This window comes from Atractosteus spatula, chromosome 23, assembly GCF_055471065.1.
Source record: "Atractosteus spatula isolate fAtrSpa1 chromosome 23, fAtrSpa1.hap1, whole genome shotgun sequence".
Taxonomy (NCBI): domain Eukaryota; kingdom Metazoa; phylum Chordata; class Actinopteri; order Semionotiformes; family Lepisosteidae; genus Atractosteus; species Atractosteus spatula.
In genome coordinates, this window is record NC_142728.1 from 1,426,087 (window position 1) to 1,446,948 (window position 20,862).

A 20,862-nucleotide genomic window follows, 5' to 3' on the forward strand; every position below is an offset into this window, starting at 1 on the left:
CAGCATCAAAGCAAAAGGTGTCAACAGTGCATGGAAGGATTAGTATCATCAGCTGTTAACCAGACGTTTAAAGAATACAGAAGTAAGCGATTTATCTAACAGGCTCAGCTCAGTAACTTCATTTATGTTACACATAAACGTCAGTCTTCACCTTGTTAGAAAGTTTATAGAATACTACAAAAATATATTTTCAGGTAGTCCTGTGCTCTCTTAGATGTCAGTTCTAATTCCCGATTAAACATTCTTGCCAAACATTTAACAACCATTTAAAAAAAAAAGACACAGTAAAAAGGGACAACCTTTTACAAACGTGAGGCTAGGCTAATCTTTACAACCAGCAGAGAAGAGAATTCCTCCTGGGGAGCATTATCGGAGAGGGAGCTCACCTAGGTGGAAACGCTGGTGGGCCTGCTGGCGCTCCTGCTCAGTGACCGGCCGCCCGTCCAGCTGCTCCAGAGCCCGCAGGTGGAAGATGAGGAACAGGCGGCAGTGGGGGAGGTTGGCGATGGGGTTCTCCGCCACTGTCAGGGCAGTGAGGTTCTTCAGCAGCTTCAGCTTGGTGATCTCATGGAGCTGGGCAACACAGAAGAGGACAACACTCGCTCATTTTTAGGCGGGAGGGCAGGTTCATAAACTGTTATCACATGTAGCGCACCAGCAACAGCAATGTCACACACACGGCAGCCAGATTTCCATAGCCCTGCAAGTTGTTAAAGACTGCAGTTAACCTTAAGGTGTCAATAGGAAAAAAACACCATTTCATTTAAAAAAAACACCATTTCAAACCATGATCGTTTCGCCTGCAGTTTGAAAACATTGCACGTTGTCATTTTTGCTACCAAGCACGCAATTCACACTCATTCTTGAGCACACTATCACCAGATCGCACCGAGGATATACTGTTCTGTCTCAGGTGGAGGGTCTGCAGAGAACGCAGCTTTTTGGCCACCCACGCAGGCACGTGTTCGATCGCGTTGCTGCTCAGGTTCAGATGATGGAGGCTCACCATGTGTTCCAGTCCTTCAATTTTACTGTCAAGTGAAGCCACAATGAGAAAGCCATTTCACAACACTAACACTACAAAAACTAACTGATCAAATTCACTGAATTACATGCACTGTACATGAATATGCAGAATTGCAGGTGGCAATCAAATTATTTTCTAAAAAATCTTTTGTTAATTGCATTAGTAAAAAAATATTTTTATAATAATAACTGTTGCGTTGTTGCTTTACAAGCATTGCTGCAATATATATATAAATAAATAAAGGGATATTATAAAGTGAAATGTTGAAATGTAACAGTGATAAGTGCAATGCCTTAGACCATATAAACCTTGATGTAAATCATACAGTACAACCAATTACAGAGCAAGATACAGCAAATTAGCTACAGGATTATAATACACTTTAATAACAAAACAAGGCAGAAACAAGGTAAGCACGGTGAACGAAGAGTTCAACAAAAGGTGTCTCTGATCTTGATCATACATATACTTCCCATACGTCAGATCTGGAGTACCTGATCCGGTTGTGAGACAAGTTGAGCTCTCGCAGCCTGTGCAGTTTTTCAAGCTTCTCGATCTTTTCAATCAGATTGTGACTGAGGTTCAGCACCTGCAGTCTCTCACATTTCTCCAGGTTTTCAATAAACTGAAAACATAGTAACCAAAAGGGCACAGATGATAGTGTAAATATCCAGACAGAAAATACTGTATTTATACTCTCAGACGCTCCATACTTCAGTTTACACCACCAGGTTTTACTGATTACAAGTCAGATCACAATGAAATGTGTGATGCAATGTTTATTTCAAATGTCAACTTACCTTGAACTTTTTGCCTCCACTTTTTGCCAGAGACAGGTTCAGGGACTGTACCAAGGCAAGATTGTCCTGCTTGGATAACTTCTTTATGAGGCCCTCAGTGATGTAGCGTATCCCAGGACTTCTCTGCTCGTCTACATTTTGTAAAAAAAACAAACAAATAATAACACCTTACACAGCAACTGGGTGCCAGATCTCAAGACTTCGAGATTTCAAGATACATACAGTTCATTAGTGGTTCCGCATTTAGAAGACTGTGAGCAATTTTGCACAACAGGTAAGAAAAGAGCCTTTCTGCTCCTGAACTAATTATTTCATTTATTTATATGCGGCACTGTGTATTTGATAGCTGTTTCACTTGCTTCAGGGATTTTTTGCAAGAGAAAATTAAGCATTCACGCAATGTATCTCCGTTTGGCCTTAAAGCAGTCAACCAAAGATAGAGCTAAAGATCTAATGTTGCGGCTAAAACCATTTAATTGAACTCATTAAACTATTTCATTTAATTTAACGAAATGTAATTGTGAAAAAAGAATGTCAGACGCATTAAAAGGAGGCCACGATACTTTGCAACAGAGCCCTTCTCCCAGACGTCGATCACTGAAGCTCCTCGAAGGGGGACATTACCAGTGTGCAGGTCTGCTGAGCCGCCGCCATCGCTGTCCTCGGACAGGTCCTGCCGGAGGCTGCGGTGCCCTTTCTCCCGGGGGCGGCCGCTCGCCGGGGAGGGCGACGGGGTGCGGGGGCCGGAGTGCGGTGAGCCAGGGCCAAGCATGTGCGAAGAGGACAGCCCTCCCTGGATAGCTGCGGTCCGCCGTATCCCTCCCTGCTTCATACTGCGGGTCCACACGGCAAGTCCTGCCCGTCCCATAAAACACACCAACACGCCGAGCTATGAGCTGAACGATGACCCAGAGCTAACAGCTCTTAAGACTTTAATTAGCATTCATCTATCCATTTTCTAACTATTCCTCCCAAATCAGAGTCGCAGGGGAGCTGAAGTTTGTCCCTGCAAGCAACGGGCACCAGACAGGGAACACTCTGGAAGGGACACCAGTCCATCCCAAAACAGACAGACACAAACACAAACACAGGCACAGGCACGTTCACACCAGGGCTACTTTGCCAGAATCCAATTAACCTGTGGCTGGAAGGTTGCCGGTTCATATCCCGCGGCCGGCAGAGGAATCCTACTCCGTTGGGCCCCTGAGCAAGGCCCTTAACCCCAACTGCTCCAGGGGCGCCGTATAAATGGCAGACCCTGCGCTCTGACCCCCAGCTTCTCTCCCTGTCTGTGTGTCTCATGGAGAGCAAGCTGGGGTCTGCGATAAGAAAAATTCCTAATGCAAGAAATTGTGTATGGCCAATAAAGTGATCTTAACCTATCTTCTTATTTAAGTTGAAGAACTGTTATAGTTGTAAAAAGAAAATCTCATAAAGATCTCTAGTTCGAAATGCGTACACTACAGCCACATTAAGTGGTGCACAGAAACAAAATGTGACTTAACTACTAATAATAGAACAATTAACTAAATATTCCTAATTGTCACTTTACACAACACCATTTAGTACTTAAGCTTGTTTTATTCTTAACTTTAATATGAAATGCTTATCTGCCTGAAATAGCTAAACATAGCCAGCAGGAAACTGAAGGTAAAAATCAAGCAACCTGCATTTGTACTGCAGATTGCAGTAAGACAAACTGACAATGTACAGTATGAGTGCAAGACGCAGTTTGCAGGCGAGCAGACCTGACCAGTGAGTCTGCAGACCTATTAGCACTGTTTGTCATTTCAGGAGCACTGAATAATTCTAAGCTTTCAAAACGTAATGGTAATCAAGTAAAAGACTGATTAATTTCCACCAAAACACAAATTTCTTCTTGCCAATTAAACGTTTTAGATGTTTTATAGTAAGAAGAAACCGCACACAGCTTGCAGGTCTTCCTACGAACCGTCGGGAAACTTATTGCTCCTGTCTTTCTGTTTCTCTTTGTGTTTTCCAACAAGCAGTGAGCTGTTGTACTGTCTGCATAGTTACCTGTCTTTAGTGACGTACTGTATATGCCCACACGTATTTTAAGACATGAAGCATCAATTAAATAAAATCATTTAGCGCCCAGTTGTTTGTTTTGTATTGCACCAGACTACAGATGCGCCAACCAACTAAATTCCCTATGAATACTGCAGTCCACGTACATTCATTCAGTGCAAAGTTTATTTTTTAAAAAAGTGAAAGCCATCATATTACTCGTTAACTCATTTCACTACATAACCAGACATAAATGACAAGTTTAACGTCTGACGTTTTTCCCCCTCCGGAAAAGTGCATGCTATTTATGAGATCAAACATTAAAATGCCTAAAAGATTAAGAAGAAGAGACGATGTACTCACAGTTACAGTATATGACCAACGGCGGCAAGCTTCTCCGTGTAAGGGAATTTGATTATTAGAGTTCCCATAGCAACCCCATTTCCCAGTCCCCCCACAAAAAGGCAGTTAAACCCCAGGAAGGAGAGATTAAAAGAAAGCGTCTCCAGTGAGGGGGGCGCATTCGACAGGCCCAGCTGCTAGATTCACGTCTTAGCTGGAGAGAGAGAGAGGGGAAAAAAACACTTTCTTCCGTATACCGTGGCTCGGTACAGAAACGGGAAGCTAAATGACAGTCCAGTGCGCGGCCATCTTGAAATCCGCCCGGCCCCCCTCCCCTGTACTACACCGCTGAGGCCTCCGGGCCTACCCCACACCTCCCGCCTCCAGAGGGCGGGTTAGCGCTCCGGGTCTGTGTGATGACATACAACCCCTTTGTATAGGCTCCAAAACTGTTAGAATCAGACTCTGCATACGGTATCTATGGTAAAATACAACAAGACGTTCGTTTGTTTGTTTTTTTTACTTTTTATTTGACCAACAAAAGAAAATACGATACAAACAAGAGTCCGTGTAACACACCAATAACGCCGACAGGGGTACATATCACAATACAAATACAAATACAAATACACATGATGAAAAAATGTTTAAACAGAGTGAATAAACACAAGGTCCGCGCACAGCTTTCATGTTGACTGTTCGGATGTCTGCAAATACGCCGTTGCATCTGTTTTAAAATGTTCAAACACAGGACTCTCCCCAGACCATTTTACTTTGTGTATATAATAACGTGCCAGTATAATCATTAAGTCGTTTACTACTGTTGAGTGGTAGAGTGCTATTTGACTTGCTCAATCAATACACCCACTACTAGTTGGATTTCTGTTGGTTTTCCAATTTCCAAGGAACCTGGTTACGATAATTTAACCTTTATATAGAGATGAATGACAGTAAATAAACAGACATAAGCTGTAAGTGGACTTTGTTATTTTATTCATGCTTTTTCAAATGTCCCAATAATGTTGCAGTCGATTTAAATGATCCTAGGAGTCCAACTGTTAACACTAAGGTAAAAAAAAACAACGAAAAATGTTGCTAGCTATAGGACATAATTTTAGTGTTAGGAAAGTGCCAGCTCCTAAAACCACATTCCCTTCGTGTTTTTTAACTTACAACTGATCTCATTGTAGCCACAATGTAAAATTACAGCACACTAGTGAAGGTAAGAAAAAGGGACAGAGAGCCACAATAATTGGAGTTAGCAAAGCAATTCAAAATGTGTATGAAAAATGTAGAAAATTCGACAAATTGGCTCACTGCTTAAGAGCTTGCTCAGATTCACAAAGCAGGCTATCTCTTATCTTGATACAGCCACAGACTGGATGATAAGAAGGCCTCCCCTTCCCTACCTCCTCAACTCAATAAAGTTGTTCAAATCTGTGGAGTGTGCTGCTAATTGCCTTAATCGCTAAACAACCCTATCCCTATCCTTGGTAGTTCTAGCCCTGGGGTTTTCTGAAACCTTGCTAAAACACTTTGCTGAAACACATTCTCTGTGTGGGCTGGTGCAAGAGAACTCCATTCTCGTCATCATTTCAAAATCAACTACTGTATATCAACATACCCAGGGTCACAGCTGGCATAATGTCTACTTCTGTATTTACTTATTGATTATTATTCCTCTGCTTAACACTAAATTCCTTTCTGTATGTTTCTATTAGCGTTGTGGCTTTTTAGCAGGTAAAATATCCATTCCTTAAGAAACATCCGTTATCCATTATTTCTTCAGGCTTAAAAGTTCCGGTATTCTAGTTTTAGACAGAATCATTTAATTACTTCTCATTCTCTTTTAAGCTTAGGTTGCTGCCGTATAAACGGGTGTCTATTGAATGATAACCAATTATAGTATCGTGACATTGCATATTTCATTCTTTATTCTACCTTCAGTTATCCGAACAGATTTAGTAACAGACATTAAATAACTCATAGAAGGGTCATTTCTGTCTGCTCACCTGAAATTGACAAACCATGATTTGCTTTTCAACAGAGTGGCCAAGGGAACAGAATCTGGGGGAGGCTCACAACAGATAATAATTAACTATAACCAAACAGCAGGGGCAACCAGCTTGTTGGACTGCACTGAACTGATACATTCCAGCGTGTATGGCTCTCCGCGGTACCTCTAATGCTGGGAGTCTAGATCAGCTCAGCATGAAACTCCTCATTTTCTGTCTTTTCTGCTATCTTGGATGGACAAATGCTCAAGACAGGACGTGAGTAATGTGTTGCTCTTCTTTCTGTTTGTTTAATCCTCTGCAGTGCATCTAGGGGCACTTTCTAGTAAATGGATAACTCCATACTGTTTTCATTTTGAAATGTACAAGCTAATGTAATGTTTTCGGGGTGGTATTTTCATGACTCTCTTTATTGGTTCTCATTTACAGCTGCTATATTGACTTTCATTAATATACATCTTCTGCTCGTTGTTGCTTATCACCTCCGTTTTGAAGTCTTCTGACCCCCTTCTGAAGTTTAAAACTACCTCTTGATCAAGGTTTGCTACGCCAGAAAAACAGTGGTAGAGTGCTTCATTTTTCCCCGAGTGCTCAGAGGAAGACCGAGCATTCACACATATGGGTAGAAAGGAAAGAAAAACAACCATATTGCGCTTGTTCCTCAGGTTCCTCATTACAGCTCCAAAAGTCCTGCGCGTTGATGCCTTGGAGAAAGTGGTGGTGCAGTTATTCGGATACGACGGGGACTACACATTCACCGTGTCTCTCAAGTCGTACCCAGACAAGAAAAAGCTCTTCGCCACAGGCACCGTAACACTTACTGCAAACAATCGGTACCAGGATTCTGTGCATCTGAAGGTAGGCACAGTGCGACCACCCACCACCACGCTAGTATTTTAATATGCAATCCACTCATATGAGTAAAATGCACTGTATGTCTGACCAATCTCCTTCATTCCTTCAATATTTCTCAAAATGTGTTTCCTCACTGTGTCCATTGTTTCCTTTCCCTCCCGCTGTTTTCCCTTCTGCCTTCCTCTCATTCAGTCTCCCATACCAACAGTTTCTCCTTCTCTCTCCCATATTCCTGTTTTTTCGAGATCGGGGAACTGCCACTTGCTTTCTCCCCTCCCCCCAAACCGAAATAAGGTTTATCTCTACAACCCTTGGACCTGCACCAGCGGACTAGAGGAGCAGATGCATTCAAAATGTGCACCGTTAGTTATCCAGCATTTTGTGAAGTGATTAATGCCAACTTCCGAGCCACAGAGTGTAACCCTGAGCCAGCACATCACCCACTTTCCTAGTGCACATTTCAGGGATCTGTCACTGCTGGTTTGCTGAACCCCTCTGGGCTCCCAAGATGTGCCGGTGATCCTCTTTCAGAGAACCCTACTCAGTCCTCCCCCCACCCCCACCCAAAAAAAAAAAAAAAGTCCTTCACAGAGATATTAATCCCCAGGAAATCTCCAGTTCCTGTTCTCACGTGGAGAAACTCTCCAATCCTCTATTCCACTGAGAAAGCTGGAACAGACGGATTCCTGACAGTCTCCCAAATTCTCCCATTTCTTGTCTTCCTTATAAAGACAACTTTCCTCTCATTCCCTGGAACCCCTGCACACTGAACCTGGCTCTCCCATGCACGGTCAGTCTTCCCTTTCCCAAGAAGAAACCAGTCCCATTTCTACCCTGGGACCTCCTAGCACACTCACCGTTCAACAGAGAGTCTTCCCTACACTGGAAGATACATCTTCCGAGACGTACCAGCACACTTACCCTCGGTTCCCACTTTCCAATCATCAACTCTACTAATCTGCTGTACTCTAAAGACTACAGAGAATTCAAACTAATCCAGGAACACAATAAACACTAGAAAGGCTACTTAATTCTCTCTGGATCCATCTTCCTTTACTAAATCTCATACCTAATAAAACCCTTGCAATTCATCCTCATCTCATTCCAACTTCTCAAACCTCAACAGGACATAGGACTGCTGGCTGGCTGCTGATGATGTTAAAGCACAGGAGTGTTTAAATCAAACAGGGTAACTTATGCAATAGCTCTTATCTCATTAGACAGCAGCAGCTTGTAACAGTTTATTTATAAAACTAAAAGAGAGACATAAAATACAGTCAAATGGAATTTCAGGTTTTGCCTCATCTCAACTTATTGGCAATTATATAGTAACTTGTGCTATCTGAACTCTGTACAAGTCAGGCATCCACCAACACTGTTATACTGACTGCTGCTACACCTGAGGAATGTCCTAATTAAGCACAGGGCCAATCAGCTGATCCCCTTTCTGCCTGCGGAATTCCATTCCGCAGGAGTCTAATCAGTCAGTCAAGGCAGGTGTGTCCATTTACTGCAGAGGAGGAAGAGGCTTTAACTGAGCCTAAGCTTGCTCCACCACACATGACAAATTTAGCATTTGACATATAGAATCGATGTTTATCATTTTCAGATTTTACACCCACCTAATTTGGAATCACTGTTTCAAGTGTCTTTAAAACACAGCTCTCTTTGACGAGCCCTGTGCGCACACAGAGAGAATAAGGGCAGACGCATTCCTCTGTCCCGCCCGCCCATTCATCCATTCACCCTTTGACATGCTGCAAGCTCCATGGCATTGGAGGAGAGGCACGTCCTTCATTGATGTCAGACCCAGACTTTCAGGGGTCAGCTGTGGGGGGCCGAGGAGTGGAAGAGCTCTTCCAAATTAATTCCAAAACTACCCCTGGCCAATTCACTTGGAAGAATCCGTTCATAATCTGCTAGTAACAGTAGCCCATTCTGAAGCTGACAACATCTGGATCATAGAAACCAACCTGCGCTCAGAGCAAACACCCTTAAGGATGGGCAGCTATCATTTTCTACAATGTGAGTCCCATAGTGCCCTCAGCAGAATTAGCCTCCTTGGAAGAGAGATGCTGCTCTTACCAACAATGGCAGATACCCTGGCAAATTCACATCTGACAAACCCAGGTGACACTAATTACTCACAGTCACAGGAAGTCTGGACAATGTCACTTAACAACATTGCTCAAGCATTCATTCCCACGTCCCTCCAGATTCTCCCTCCTTTGTTTTCCTGTCCTGTTCTATAGCTCTCACACTGAAAGTCTTGTCTCTTTGTTTCTCATGCCTCAGCATAGAAGACAGTCTCCTAGGTGTTTGATATTGATTTTCTGATCTATGTCACACTGACTCATCACCAGTTTCTAATGTTTGATTCAGTCCTTGCAAAATGTATGGTGGTGCTCTTATGAAACTCTCCAGGTAAGTGAAAATGTACAAATTATGATAAAAATCTATGTAACTAATGGCCTCTATGTTTACTGAAAAGGTGAGGCAGGAGCCTCTTTGTGTTCTTGCACATGGTAACGGTGTCTCTCCTCCTCCTTCACCATCTGCTTCCTTTTCTCTAGCTTTTACCTAGAGATTTCCCTAAAGATGGTATCCTGAGCTCCTATGTGTATCTGGAGGCCAGGTCAAGTGACCTCACCAGAGAAGAGAAGTTACTGGTCTCTCATCAGAATGGCTTTCTTTTCATACAGACGGACAAGCCCCTCTACACCCCAGATCAATCAGGTGAGGTTTCAGAGAGACAGTGAACTGTTACAGCACCCTGATTGTTATACAATGTTATACATCCCTGACTGAGAACTGAGCTATACACCCAGGTACTAAAAGAGCAGGATAAAACTAACCATGAAAAGACATTCTGGGAATAGCGGTATATTCAATGTTCCTGAGTAAATATGTTATCCAAAGTGGTCAGCGGTTTGGTGGTAAATATAAATTCAGGAAGAGAACCTGAACACCATTAAACAGGGGCTGAGTTTTCAAACCTCGTGGAGAAAGATAGCTATCTCTGAAGATGTGCTCAAAGATGAGAGGCTCCTAATAGACTTGGACTACCTGCTCTTTAAAATCTAGATGTATTGCTCACTGTTCATAATGTCTTTTGACAAAGTGTAGGTCATCCTTACCTCAATAATTAAGATTCATCTATCCTGATAATCACATAAAAACAACAGTGATATACAGTAATATGCCACTTTTTTCATGCAAGGGTCATGCAATAATTCTATTCAGTTATATGGTAAAGGGCTCATTTTCCTATAGATGAGAATCCAGCTGGCTCAAACTCTCTCTTTTTCTACATTACCAAAAGAGACCCTGACTGCTCTTTACTGTATCTTCTATCCTAGTCAATGTTTGTGTTTTCTATTCATATTCTTTGAGTGGTGTGTTTTCAATTCTATTAGTTATGTCCAAAACTAACAATTAAATGGGAACATGATCTTTTTCATTTGCTTCACCAAAATCTTTTTTTTGTTACTTCTAATAAAGGACTGGAATTTAATTGACAAGACATTGATCAGTCTGTGTTGGGGACTTGTTCCTCTTAGGCTACAAGATGTCTATAATAACCTTGTGGTTAACTGATGAGTTGAACACTCATCAGTTGAGCTAGGACATTTGTTACAAAACTCAGGCAAGTAAGGAAATGTGGTAAAAGCCCCCACTGGAGCACTGTGGAGCAAGCTAGTGTTGCCACAGCAGCTGGCCACACCTCTACCCGCCTGTCAGTAAGTACCGGTTGCCATTGGATATGTGATCTGACAGGAGACCTGTACCACCTGTGGGCAATATACGACCACACCCTCCTCAGGTGGCTCAGGCTACTTACTGTATGTCTCCTCTGGTCTTTGGTATAGAGTTGCTTTAACCCTAGCTTCGTTCCCTAGTTCTCGCTTGTGTTTCTCCCTGGATGCTCGGCCCTAATTTTGCCTGACCACGTCCCTGGATTGCGCCTTTGTGCTCTGGGACTATGTACTGTATTTCTCATGCTGCAAACCTTGCCTGCTTTTCTCAGTTACGATCGCGTTATTCCCTTTGTGCCTTCGCTGTGTGCCTCCCGATTTGAACCACGTTTTGCTTCATACCCTAGCTCTGGACTGGGTTTTTACCAGCACCATGCTTGCTGTGGCTGTTTCCCTTCTGCTACCCACGCCTCGCTGCCTGGGCGTTCCTGCTTCACCTTTTTTGTCCCGCACTGGCGTTCGCCTTACAACTCCCGGCCGCTGCTTGATTCCTTGATGAACAGCACTTGTGGCAAAGACATTGTCCACGTTGCGTTTGTACTTTATGTTTTGACTCTCTGTGCGTTTTTCATGTTTTATAGTGAAGGTGCGAGTATTTTCTCTCAATGAAGAGCTGAAACTGGCACGCAGACCCATCACTCTCACTTTCTTGGTTAGTACTGTTCATATTTGACTTGGTAAATATCTAGAAAGTTTATCATGTACAGTTATGTACATATTATTTTCAATATGTACTATGTATGTGTAAGTGTAATATGTGTTTTCACTGCTTTCTTATGTGGGCTGCACTGGTGCAAACTCCAATCAACTTTGGTGACATGGTTATATTGTTAACGTTAATATATAATTAAAGTTTGATTACTACAGGTAGTTGGGACCTAGACTAGTTACAAAGAGGAGGAAAGAGTGTCACCTACTGGTCTGCCTACAATGATACAAAGTTACAATGATAATCTAGTTTTCCTTAGTCTCCTATCCCAGTACTTACCAGAACAATATTGCTTAGCTTCTCAGATCAGAATGTGCCTCAAACACAGTCATTAGTGTTGATTACTTTATTATCTTAAATTAAACATTCAAAGCTATTAATGGATAAAATAGTGCAGTGCAGGTTCTCCTAGCTAATCTAAGCAGAAACATGTTGAATAACACACTGATTGAGGTAAGAAATTAACCAGGTGTTTTGTGATCAAAGGCCAGTTTCTCGTTTAAAAGAGAAAAAAAGCTCCACTGCAGCCCTGACACATGACTGGAATTGTGTGATAAAGGTGGTGACCGTGATGCTCTTTGCTTGATATCTTAGGACCCGGAACTAGTGAAGGTGGATATTGTGGAGGTAAAAGATGTCTCTGGGGTGGTCTCAGTGCCAGATTTTAAGATCCCTTCCAATCCCAAGTAAGAACACCCTTCTAATAGACTATTATCTAATATCTAATATCTCTATGCCAGTGATATCAGGCTCTGAGGCTGACAATGTTTTTATTGTTTTCATTAGTTCTCTGAAATTGGGAATTGCCATTATATTCTGTACCACATAGGTTTTTGTTTCTCTTCACACATATTGCACATTTTAATATCAAGAGATCAGATACAATTGAATTAATACCTAATTTTTGGATATAACTCTTTCTTGTTCTGTGTATGCACACAGTCCTAGTGAAATGTCAATGTGGATGATCCATTATGGCTCAGAAATTTGCCCAATTTAGACCAGAAACCCGTATAAAAGTTGTACAAATGAGATCAAGACCGGACAGCGCAACTTCAGCCTGTTCTTGATGTAGGAATCTGCAGTAGGACGTCCCACCTTTGTCACGGTCAATCAGAAGACATATCCTAGAGAACAGCCCCCTGGGACTCCTTCCTGTTGACTTTGCTTTAGCTTATGTGCAGCCCATGCATTTGTGACTCGGCTGCATTTCTTGCACTATACTAGCAAGACTGCATTTTTCAATTAATCTCATTGTTGTTGTTTTTGGTTGTTGTAGGTATGGAATCTGGAAGATAGAAGCCACTTATTCTAATGATTTCACCACCTCTGCTATGGCTGAGTTTGAGATCAAGGAATATGGTATACATATCTTAACAGTGCAAACTCTGACATTTTAAACTTGAATGGTCTTCAGCTGACTATGACCGGAGATCTTCCCCAATGATTATGCAAAACTGGACTAGTCTCACCAGGGCTGGCAAGCTTGTCTGAGCCAGGATACCTGTCAGTGTGTCACACAACATCAGAATTGTCAGGTGTCTCCCAAGTTTTCAGTGATGTACTCCAGGTGTGTGCTGACCGTCTTCTGAGGCCCCTCAGAACCTTACATCTTATGAGATGATGAGATGAGGGACTGAAACAGCAAGCATTCATGAGTCTTCATTCTCCCTGTGCTGGTGAAGGGGGGTAGTGGAACAATGAGGTGATTTAACATTGCCAAATTCAAATTAAGAAAAACAATTGAAAAAATAATAGGACAGCACAGAGGTGCAATAGTGAGCACTGCTGCCTCACAGCGCTGGGGCCCCGGGTTCAGTTCCAGATCTGGGCTGCTGGCCCTGTAAAGTTCGCTTGTGTTTCCTCTGGGTGCTGCAGTTTGCTCAAGCGTCTAAAGACATGCTGGTAGGTCACCTGGCTTCTGAGAGAACTGGCCCTGCTGTGTCTGTGTGTCTGCCCTACAATGGACTGGTGTCCCATCCAAGGTGTACCCTGACTTGTGCCTGCTGCCTGCTGGGATAGTCTCTGGCTCCCCCACCCCGTGATCCTGAATTGGAAGATGTGGTTAGAAAATGTATGGATTATCAATAGAAACAGCGCCTTGGTAATAGAAGCCGTTCTGTGTTGATGTTTGCTGTTTAATCAGTGTCGGACATGGACAGTCGCACTGTCAAACATCTTTATCTTCTTTCCTCCACAGTTTTGCCCAGCATCTCTGTCACCATTGTGCCTGCAATCAGCTACATCAGCTTTGAGCACTTTGAGAAGTTCAAGTTCACCGTGAAAGCCAAGTAAGACAATCACTGACACATGATGCACGCCTGGAATGCTGCACATAATAATAATAATAAATAATAATTAATAATAAATCTGAATTCTGGGACTGGTACCTACAAATGAACTATTTCATCTTTATGTCAACCTGAAACTTCTCTGTTGGGTGTCAGCACTAAGTGAATCAGAAACAGAAATAGAAATGTGTTCGATGATGATACTGGAGATCTGAAAGCTACATTCCACACAACCTTGTCAGAAGGTTTTAGCCTTCCCTTATGAAAGTTTACCTTGGTAATGTTTTCACACTTAAAAAGTGGTATGGCCTTGTTCTGCAATAGATGCAGCATCCATTCACAATTTGTTTTATCACGTTACACCTTGCCATTACCATGATGTGCCTTTAAAGAACATTTACTACAGCACACTATAATATCCCCATGATTCAATGCAGTAAAAGATTAAAAAAAACAAATAGGGAGGAAACCACAGAAAATGTGTGGTAAAATCACAGAACAACCTGGGTAAAAGTGCAAAAATACTAGCACATCAAGCATGGTGAATCTTTAAAGGGTTCAGATACAGTTCTTCAGGTACAGTTAAATTTCCCTTGCCACAATTGCTCTGCCGTTACTGTTTGTATGTACATTGCTGGCCAAGCTTTTTCCCCACACTCATTTCACTCATTTCGCCCATGAGGTACTTCCACGGTGCAGTGGTGACTCGGGCTGACGTGTACCTGAGGTTTGGCTACATTGACAGAAAGGACCTCATCATGATACCGAAGGCTGTGAGACATGTGTCGGTAAGAAGCAGTCGAAGCAAGTTGAACACTAACCAGTACAGACAGGAATGATGATGCAGAGTGAGACAGTGGTAGTGGGCCACTTGCAGCAGCAGTATAGATCATTCCTTGTGTAGATGACAGATCCTGTTATGACAACAGGGAGCAACATGCAGGTCTGTTCATCAAGGCCGTGGTCTAGTTGTGGGATCATGAGGGTATGTACTCATGTTGGGTGACATCAATCCAGCCCTTTTCTAATCTGCTTTATGTATTAAAGGGTCGCAGGGGAGCTGGAGTCTATCCCAGCAGGGCAGGATAAACTCTAGACAGGACACCAGTCCATCGCAGGGCAAACGCTCACACTCACGCCAGAGCCAAATTTTCCCAGAAGCCAATTAACCTACCAGTACTGTCTGTCTTTAGACTGTGGGAAGAAACAGGAGATTCCAGAGAAAATGTACTCGGACACTGTAAGAACATATACACTGCAAACAGACAGCACCCCAGCAATTGAACCCAGGTCTCCTGCACTGTGAGGCAGCAACGCTGACCACTGCGTCACTGTGCTGCCCTGTGACGTGTCACGATGAAATTATTTCCACATAGGCCGTTTCGGAGTCATATTGTATCAGACAAATTAGTAACCCAACAGCGGCTTTTTTCAGTGGTCCCGAGCGTGCATACGGAAAATCAGAAAAGCCGGAAGTGCTGCTGAAGAGAAATGCGTTTCCAAGCACACGCTAATCGCACAACACAGAGCGTGGGGATGCCGATCTCACCTCTCGCGCTGTGGGTCGTTCTTGTAGATGACGAACGGGGCAGTCGAGGTGGAGTTCAACTCTCGTCGGATCCTGGCGCTGCTGGCAAACGGGCCGGAGAGCCTGGAGGATATGGACGGGAAGTTCCTGTACATCTCTGCCACAGTGCAGGAGACCAAAGGTGAGCGCCTGTCAAAACCAAAGAGCGGGAATAGACTGAGCAGGGAGCAGGCAGCAAGCTGTGTGATGTGAGGATGGGGTGTGTATAAGATCGTGACTAGTTGGCTTTGCAAAAATGCCTTTTACCTAGCAACAGTATGAAAGGACAAGTGCAAGCATATTATTTGACGTTTTGATGCTGATGCTAGAAACTGCAGAATGTCCAGCTAATCGTCACATCTTTTATTTATATACTTGCTTTTGTCTGTATACAAGGTAAAACTGCTTGTGAAGAATAAAGTGGTAAAGTGTCTGTAGAGAGAGAACAACTCCTAATACGGACATTTAGAATGAGCTTTCCTGTGTGGATTTGCTGTATAAAACCCATTGCGTTTCCCATCTCGGGTGAGAGGCTACTCACAGATCTGTATGATTGTATCCTCTCCCTGCGCATGAATAAACCACACCTAACCTGAGTGAAGAGTTTTCTTCGACAGGTGCACAGAGGAGATTGTACTGTATCTGAGGAGCAGCAAGAATAGATTATCCCAAACACTTAACTACGAGTCTGCACTAATCCTCTTTTCTAATCGTACCTTCTCCAAATTGCATACAACCCACAATACGTGAACAAGAATAATTAATTATATATATACTGTATAATTGCCATTGTAACACTTGTAAAATATTGATTGAATTGGAATTACTGTTTTTCTTTAATTTCCTCCGTTTTTATCAATAGTGCTTTAAACTATATTTATTTTGCAGGTCTGTTTTTTCAGGTTAGTCAAACACTCATTTGTGCCAGTGAGGGCTCTGCAGCTTGCAAGTAAATTAGTGTAAGATGGAGTCCCAATACGTGTGCCAGCCATTACCCTATACACAGTATAGTAGGTATACTGTAGTTATTTGTATTACAAATTGCAGGAATAAAATAATGCTGCAATCAATAACCAATAAGCAATACAGTATAAGAATATTTTTTTTTCTTATACATGTTATTCCATGTAAACAGCACTTTTCCATGCACCACATAGTTGCTTCCATGCATTGTCCTAATATTGCCTGCACCCTCTCCTCTGTCCCAGGTGGGATTTCCCAGGATGGCGAGCTGGCCAATGTGAAGTATGTCCTGTCTCCATTCTCCCTCACCCTGGTGGCCACCCCTCCCTTTGTGAAGCCAGGACTGCCCTACCACACCAGGGTAAGGGCTCAGTATAGACTGTAGCGTTTTTCTGGACACTCCACTCCAAGCGCTTTACAGGTAATAAGGAGTCTCCTCCACCTGGATGATGCACCAGTCCACTCCCCCCACACCAGAGCAGAGTGGTGAAGCCAGTTCAGATTCCCAATAGTTCAGTTCCTCTAGCCGGTAAGAGTAGGACATGAGCCCAGAAGGGTAGCTGGTAGCTTCTTCTCTGGAGTGATCCCAGTGTAACGTGGTACTAAAACACCACTCAACCTCATTAAGATCTTACTAGTGCGTTGCGCAATCGTAACAGAACTTCTCTTGCTTTGTGCTCCACACATTTCCACTGATGCACACAGCCCATATGCTTTCGGAAATGAAGGGTCCCGCCCGCGATTTCCCCCAGGTGCTGGTGAAGGACCCCCTGGGGCAGCCGGCGAGAAACGTGCCGGTGAGGATGCAGGCGCTGGCGCTGGATCAGCACGGCACGGAGACCCGGCTGCGGTCGGCCATGGTCGGCCAGGACTACCTCGTCAGCGGCTCCGACGGCACCGTCCTCATCACCCACAACATCCCCCCGAAGGCCACGTCCGCATCGTTCACGGTGAGGAGCTGCTGCCAGAGCTTCCGGATAGGGGCGCGACCGTTGAGCCCGTTACAGGCCGCCGAGCGCCGTTAACGACAGAACGAGCTTGCAGTTCGTTAGTAATGTAGCTTATCGATTATTTGGCCCACCTATCAGGATAGAAGTCTCACGTTTCATTTTAGGAATGAAGGAATGGGGAGCACCTCGCTATCAAGGAATTGGAAAGGGATTTACCGACAAACTTAGTGGTGCTGCCCTTATAGTTCAGGGAAATGAGTTCCATTGCAGCTTTGGGTGCCTGTCTGTGTGGAGTCTGTATGGTCTCCCTGTACTTACATGGGGTTTTGCCAGGCACTCTAGGTCTATTAGGTTAAGTAATTTGCCAGCATTTCTAGTTCCAGGTTTCACTGCAATTAATTGTCCCTTTCTCTGTGGCCCCTACAACGCACTGGCACCCCACCCAGGGGCAGAGCAGACTTGGGCTCTCAGATCCACCTTGCACCTTGTGCTTCCAGGATCCAGCTGGTCATCACAGGGATAAGCAGCTTTCTCGTGCCGGAAAGAGCAGAATGTCTCGTCTCCTTCAGTGTTCAGCGTGGAAAAGACAGTGTCCGGGATGTGCCCCTGGTGAATGATCCTTTCATGTTGCAGGTGGAGACGGCCGATGACTCCCTGCCCAGGGAAAACCAGGCGAAGCTGCAGTTCAATGCCGTGGCCTACCACTCCGACAAAGAGCGGTACCTCTACATCGACTGGGCCTCCAGTCACAGAGTGCTGCACTCTGGAGACTACGTCAGCATCAACATCTACTTCAGCCAGCTGCACCTGAGCAACATCAAGTACTACAGCTATCAGGTACCTGGGCAGTGCAGACTGTCCCCGGCTCCGGCCAACTTCAGTGGACTGCGACCCCGTCCAGTAGAAATAAGCAGCATTGACACAAAAATAATGGTCTGTACCTCAAATGTACCATCTCATTTATTATACGACAGGAAATAATGTACACCACATCTGCTACTACATGATGCAAATCGGAAAATGTATATTACATCTATACATTTAAATCTATGTAGACAGCAATCTAGCCAACAACAGAAAACAGCGCATGTTTGAACTTTATTTACACACGCAAAGAGCCTCAACTGTCCAGCCTTCTTCAAATCCTCTTCACCAAAATTAAGTGAGATTTACAGGCAATTTTTGGGTGTTTTGTGAAAGTGTGCAGCATATACCTCAAAAGTTATCATTAACGGATTTATTGAAGTATACTATTGTATATTTCTAAGCCCACTTCTGTACACATATTAAAGTAGAGCTTCAGTGTGATGCTACTGTATGGCCAGGCTGTATGTGCATGTAATCTCCTTTAAAGCACTAAGTCCCTTATAAAGTCTGGCTGGATTTTTCTGTTACTGTTCGAGCTCTGGTTCTCTGGGAGACAGTAACCCAAAGTCTCCTAACCAATACATAGAAGCTCCCTAGCTCCAGGAGTGGACTCCCCATCTCCCTGAGGCTCACTGGGTCCTGGGAGAAGCTGTGTTCTGATCCCTTACCATAACCAGAACCTGTAAACTCGTAATCACAAGTCTGTTCTCTCTGTATAACCATAATCTTATAACCAGTACTGTTTCCTCTCTGAATAATCCCCTCTGGGTTAACCTTGTTTCCATCCTGGGAAAAACTCTCAGTGCCCCACTGCACCAGGGCTTCCTTCTGATCACCAGGAGTGCCTCAATGTAACCTGAGGACGTATGGACCACAGGGCTGCCAAACTGCCAAATCCAGGGGACTTCAGCTCAAGGGAATCCTCACAGCTCCTGAATGCCACATGAGTGAAGTCTCTCTTCCATAGTCAGGAAGTCTCTATAACCCAAACCACCCCCTTTCCTTGAGAGACCAGTCCTATCTCTTCTCTCCCGTGGTCTTAACCTTAATCAGAAACCCAATATTTAATACATTTGTTAACCTTAACCAGAGACAGCCTCTATCAGTAGTAGTCTAACCTACTTGGGGGGGGGGTGTCATAATTTTAAGAGCTAGCAGGCTTTACAGCCAATGCAAACAGACTCAGATAGTCTGCTGTTAAAGAAAGAGCTGTGGATGGTGACTCAGGATGGGAATGGTGGGTGGTTTGTCCAGTACCTCCCTTCCAGTTCCCTGGCCTCACAGTTCCCTCAGGGTCACAGTCAGGCATTTCTCCCTCGGCCAAGTGGGTCTGTAACCAAACCTGCACCACACAGGAGCGCCATGGATCTTTTAAGTGCTGGCTTCATCTCCTCGAATTAAACTGTGCTTATGATGAGAAAAGTAAGACAATCCCGTGTCTTCTCCTTCTTTCTTGTTGTCCTCACCCTCAGGTCATCTCCAAGGGGAAGATCGTGAAGTTCAATTCGATGCCCCGTGTCGGCCAGGCGAACTACCAGAACATCAACTTCCAGGTGACCTCTGACATGGTGCCCTCATCCCGCCTCCTGGTCTATTACATTGTGACCGGAGAGGGGGAGGCGGAACTTGTGGCCGATTCTGTCTGGATGGACGTCCAAGACAAATGTGTCAACGGCCTACAGGTACAGACGATGCCACCGCTAGCTGAATGCACGCCGCCGGTTTCCAGCCTGAGAATAAAAACCAAGCAGATTGTGTTTTGACGGGGGGGGTTCCCTTGGGGCGGTGCTTTGCTGTAACAGCTGGGTTTTGTCTTTGTGCAGGCCAAGCTCTCCGTCCCTCCTGGGGTGTACAAGCCCAAGGAGAAGGTGGCCCTGAAGATCGAAGCAGATGAGGGGTCCTCTGTAGCACTCTCAGCCGTTGACACTGCCCTGTATGAACTCCGGAGCAACCCCAAAGACCCCCTGGCCAAGGTGAGCCCTGACACTTGTGTCCTCCACCCCATTCATCGCTGTCTCGGACCGCTGCACGGCCCAGCTTTCCAGCCCCAGTGTGGCACAGCACCGCAATCCAGTGTTGCACTTAGCACTCAAGAACTGTTAAATTCACTATGGAATAACACGTTTATTTGTAAGTAAACGCAAGATGGGAGCAGTAGGAATAACTGGGAAAGTATTCCACCTAACTGGAATATCTGACTCAGTCTGTAGTTTGTGGGGGAAACTTGTTTTCTGTAGATTTATAGAAAACAATTGTGCTCTTATTGTCAATGTTCCTACAAAGCTCATACACACCCTTAGAAGGCTGATGTGTCAGTTTTCTCTAGAATGTAGACCTAAGGTATGCAAAGCTCCCTGCCAGTTCATCCTGGGACTGCACTTTAAGGCCGCACAAGTGGAATGAGTCCCAAGATCTGGGTTTATGTTGAGAAGATGTTGGTGTCTTCCTTCTTGAAGTTATGTGATTTTGAATTTATTTTGAGATCAGAAATGGTGGATGACGTGGCAGGTGCTTTTTTCGTGTCCTGTTTATTCTTCCCTGCTGCCCACTGTTCTCAGCTGCTCCTGTCCCTATACCGTCTTGCTACAGGAAGCTTTCCAGGTTAGGCTGGAAGTTGAGAGCAGCAGTTGCAGTAAGAGTATGAATATCAATTAGCTTTTTGTCCAATCACAACCCTACCAGAGAGGAAACAC

The 20,862-nt window shown here is 44.1% G+C and overlaps 2 protein-coding genes across 2 annotated transcripts in view; one reads left to right on the forward strand and one right to left on the reverse strand.

Annotated features, from left to right (window-relative positions):
• The window catches only part of cntrl (centriolin), a 40,980-nt gene extending 36,441 nt beyond the window's left edge, over positions 1–4,539 (reverse strand). Inside the window, exons 1-6 of the mRNA XM_088940275.1 lie at positions 4,219–4,539; positions 2,452–2,682; positions 1,828–1,958; positions 1,522–1,652; positions 890–1,031; positions 387–573 (exon numbers count right to left, since the gene is read on the reverse strand). Of these exons, the coding sequence (XP_088796401.1) occupies positions 387–573; positions 890–1,031; positions 1,522–1,652; positions 1,828–1,958; positions 2,452–2,659 (799 nt within the window). The 5' untranslated portion in view covers positions 2,660–2,682; positions 4,219–4,539. The remainder of the gene's footprint in view (positions 1–386; positions 574–889; positions 1,032–1,521; positions 1,653–1,827; positions 1,959–2,451; positions 2,683–4,218) is intronic.
• Positions 4,540–6,360: 1,821 nt separating this feature from the next.
• The window catches only part of c5 (complement C5), a 37,206-nt gene continuing 22,704 nt past the window's right edge, over positions 6,361–20,862 (forward strand). The window contains exons 1-14 of the mRNA XM_088940276.1: positions 6,361–6,470; positions 6,878–7,070; positions 9,641–9,803; positions 11,404–11,474; positions 12,126–12,217; positions 12,811–12,893; positions 13,732–13,822; positions 14,505–14,610; positions 15,399–15,531; positions 16,598–16,713; positions 17,105–17,302; positions 17,936–18,139; positions 19,642–19,851; positions 19,993–20,142. Of these exons, the coding sequence (XP_088796402.1) occupies positions 6,361–6,470; positions 6,878–7,070; positions 9,641–9,803; positions 11,404–11,474; positions 12,126–12,217; positions 12,811–12,893; positions 13,732–13,822; positions 14,505–14,610; positions 15,399–15,531; positions 16,598–16,713; positions 17,105–17,302; positions 17,936–18,139; positions 19,642–19,851; positions 19,993–20,142 (1,920 nt within the window). The remainder of the gene's footprint in view (positions 6,471–6,877; positions 7,071–9,640; positions 9,804–11,403; positions 11,475–12,125; positions 12,218–12,810; positions 12,894–13,731; positions 13,823–14,504; positions 14,611–15,398; positions 15,532–16,597; positions 16,714–17,104; positions 17,303–17,935; positions 18,140–19,641; positions 19,852–19,992; positions 20,143–20,862) is intronic.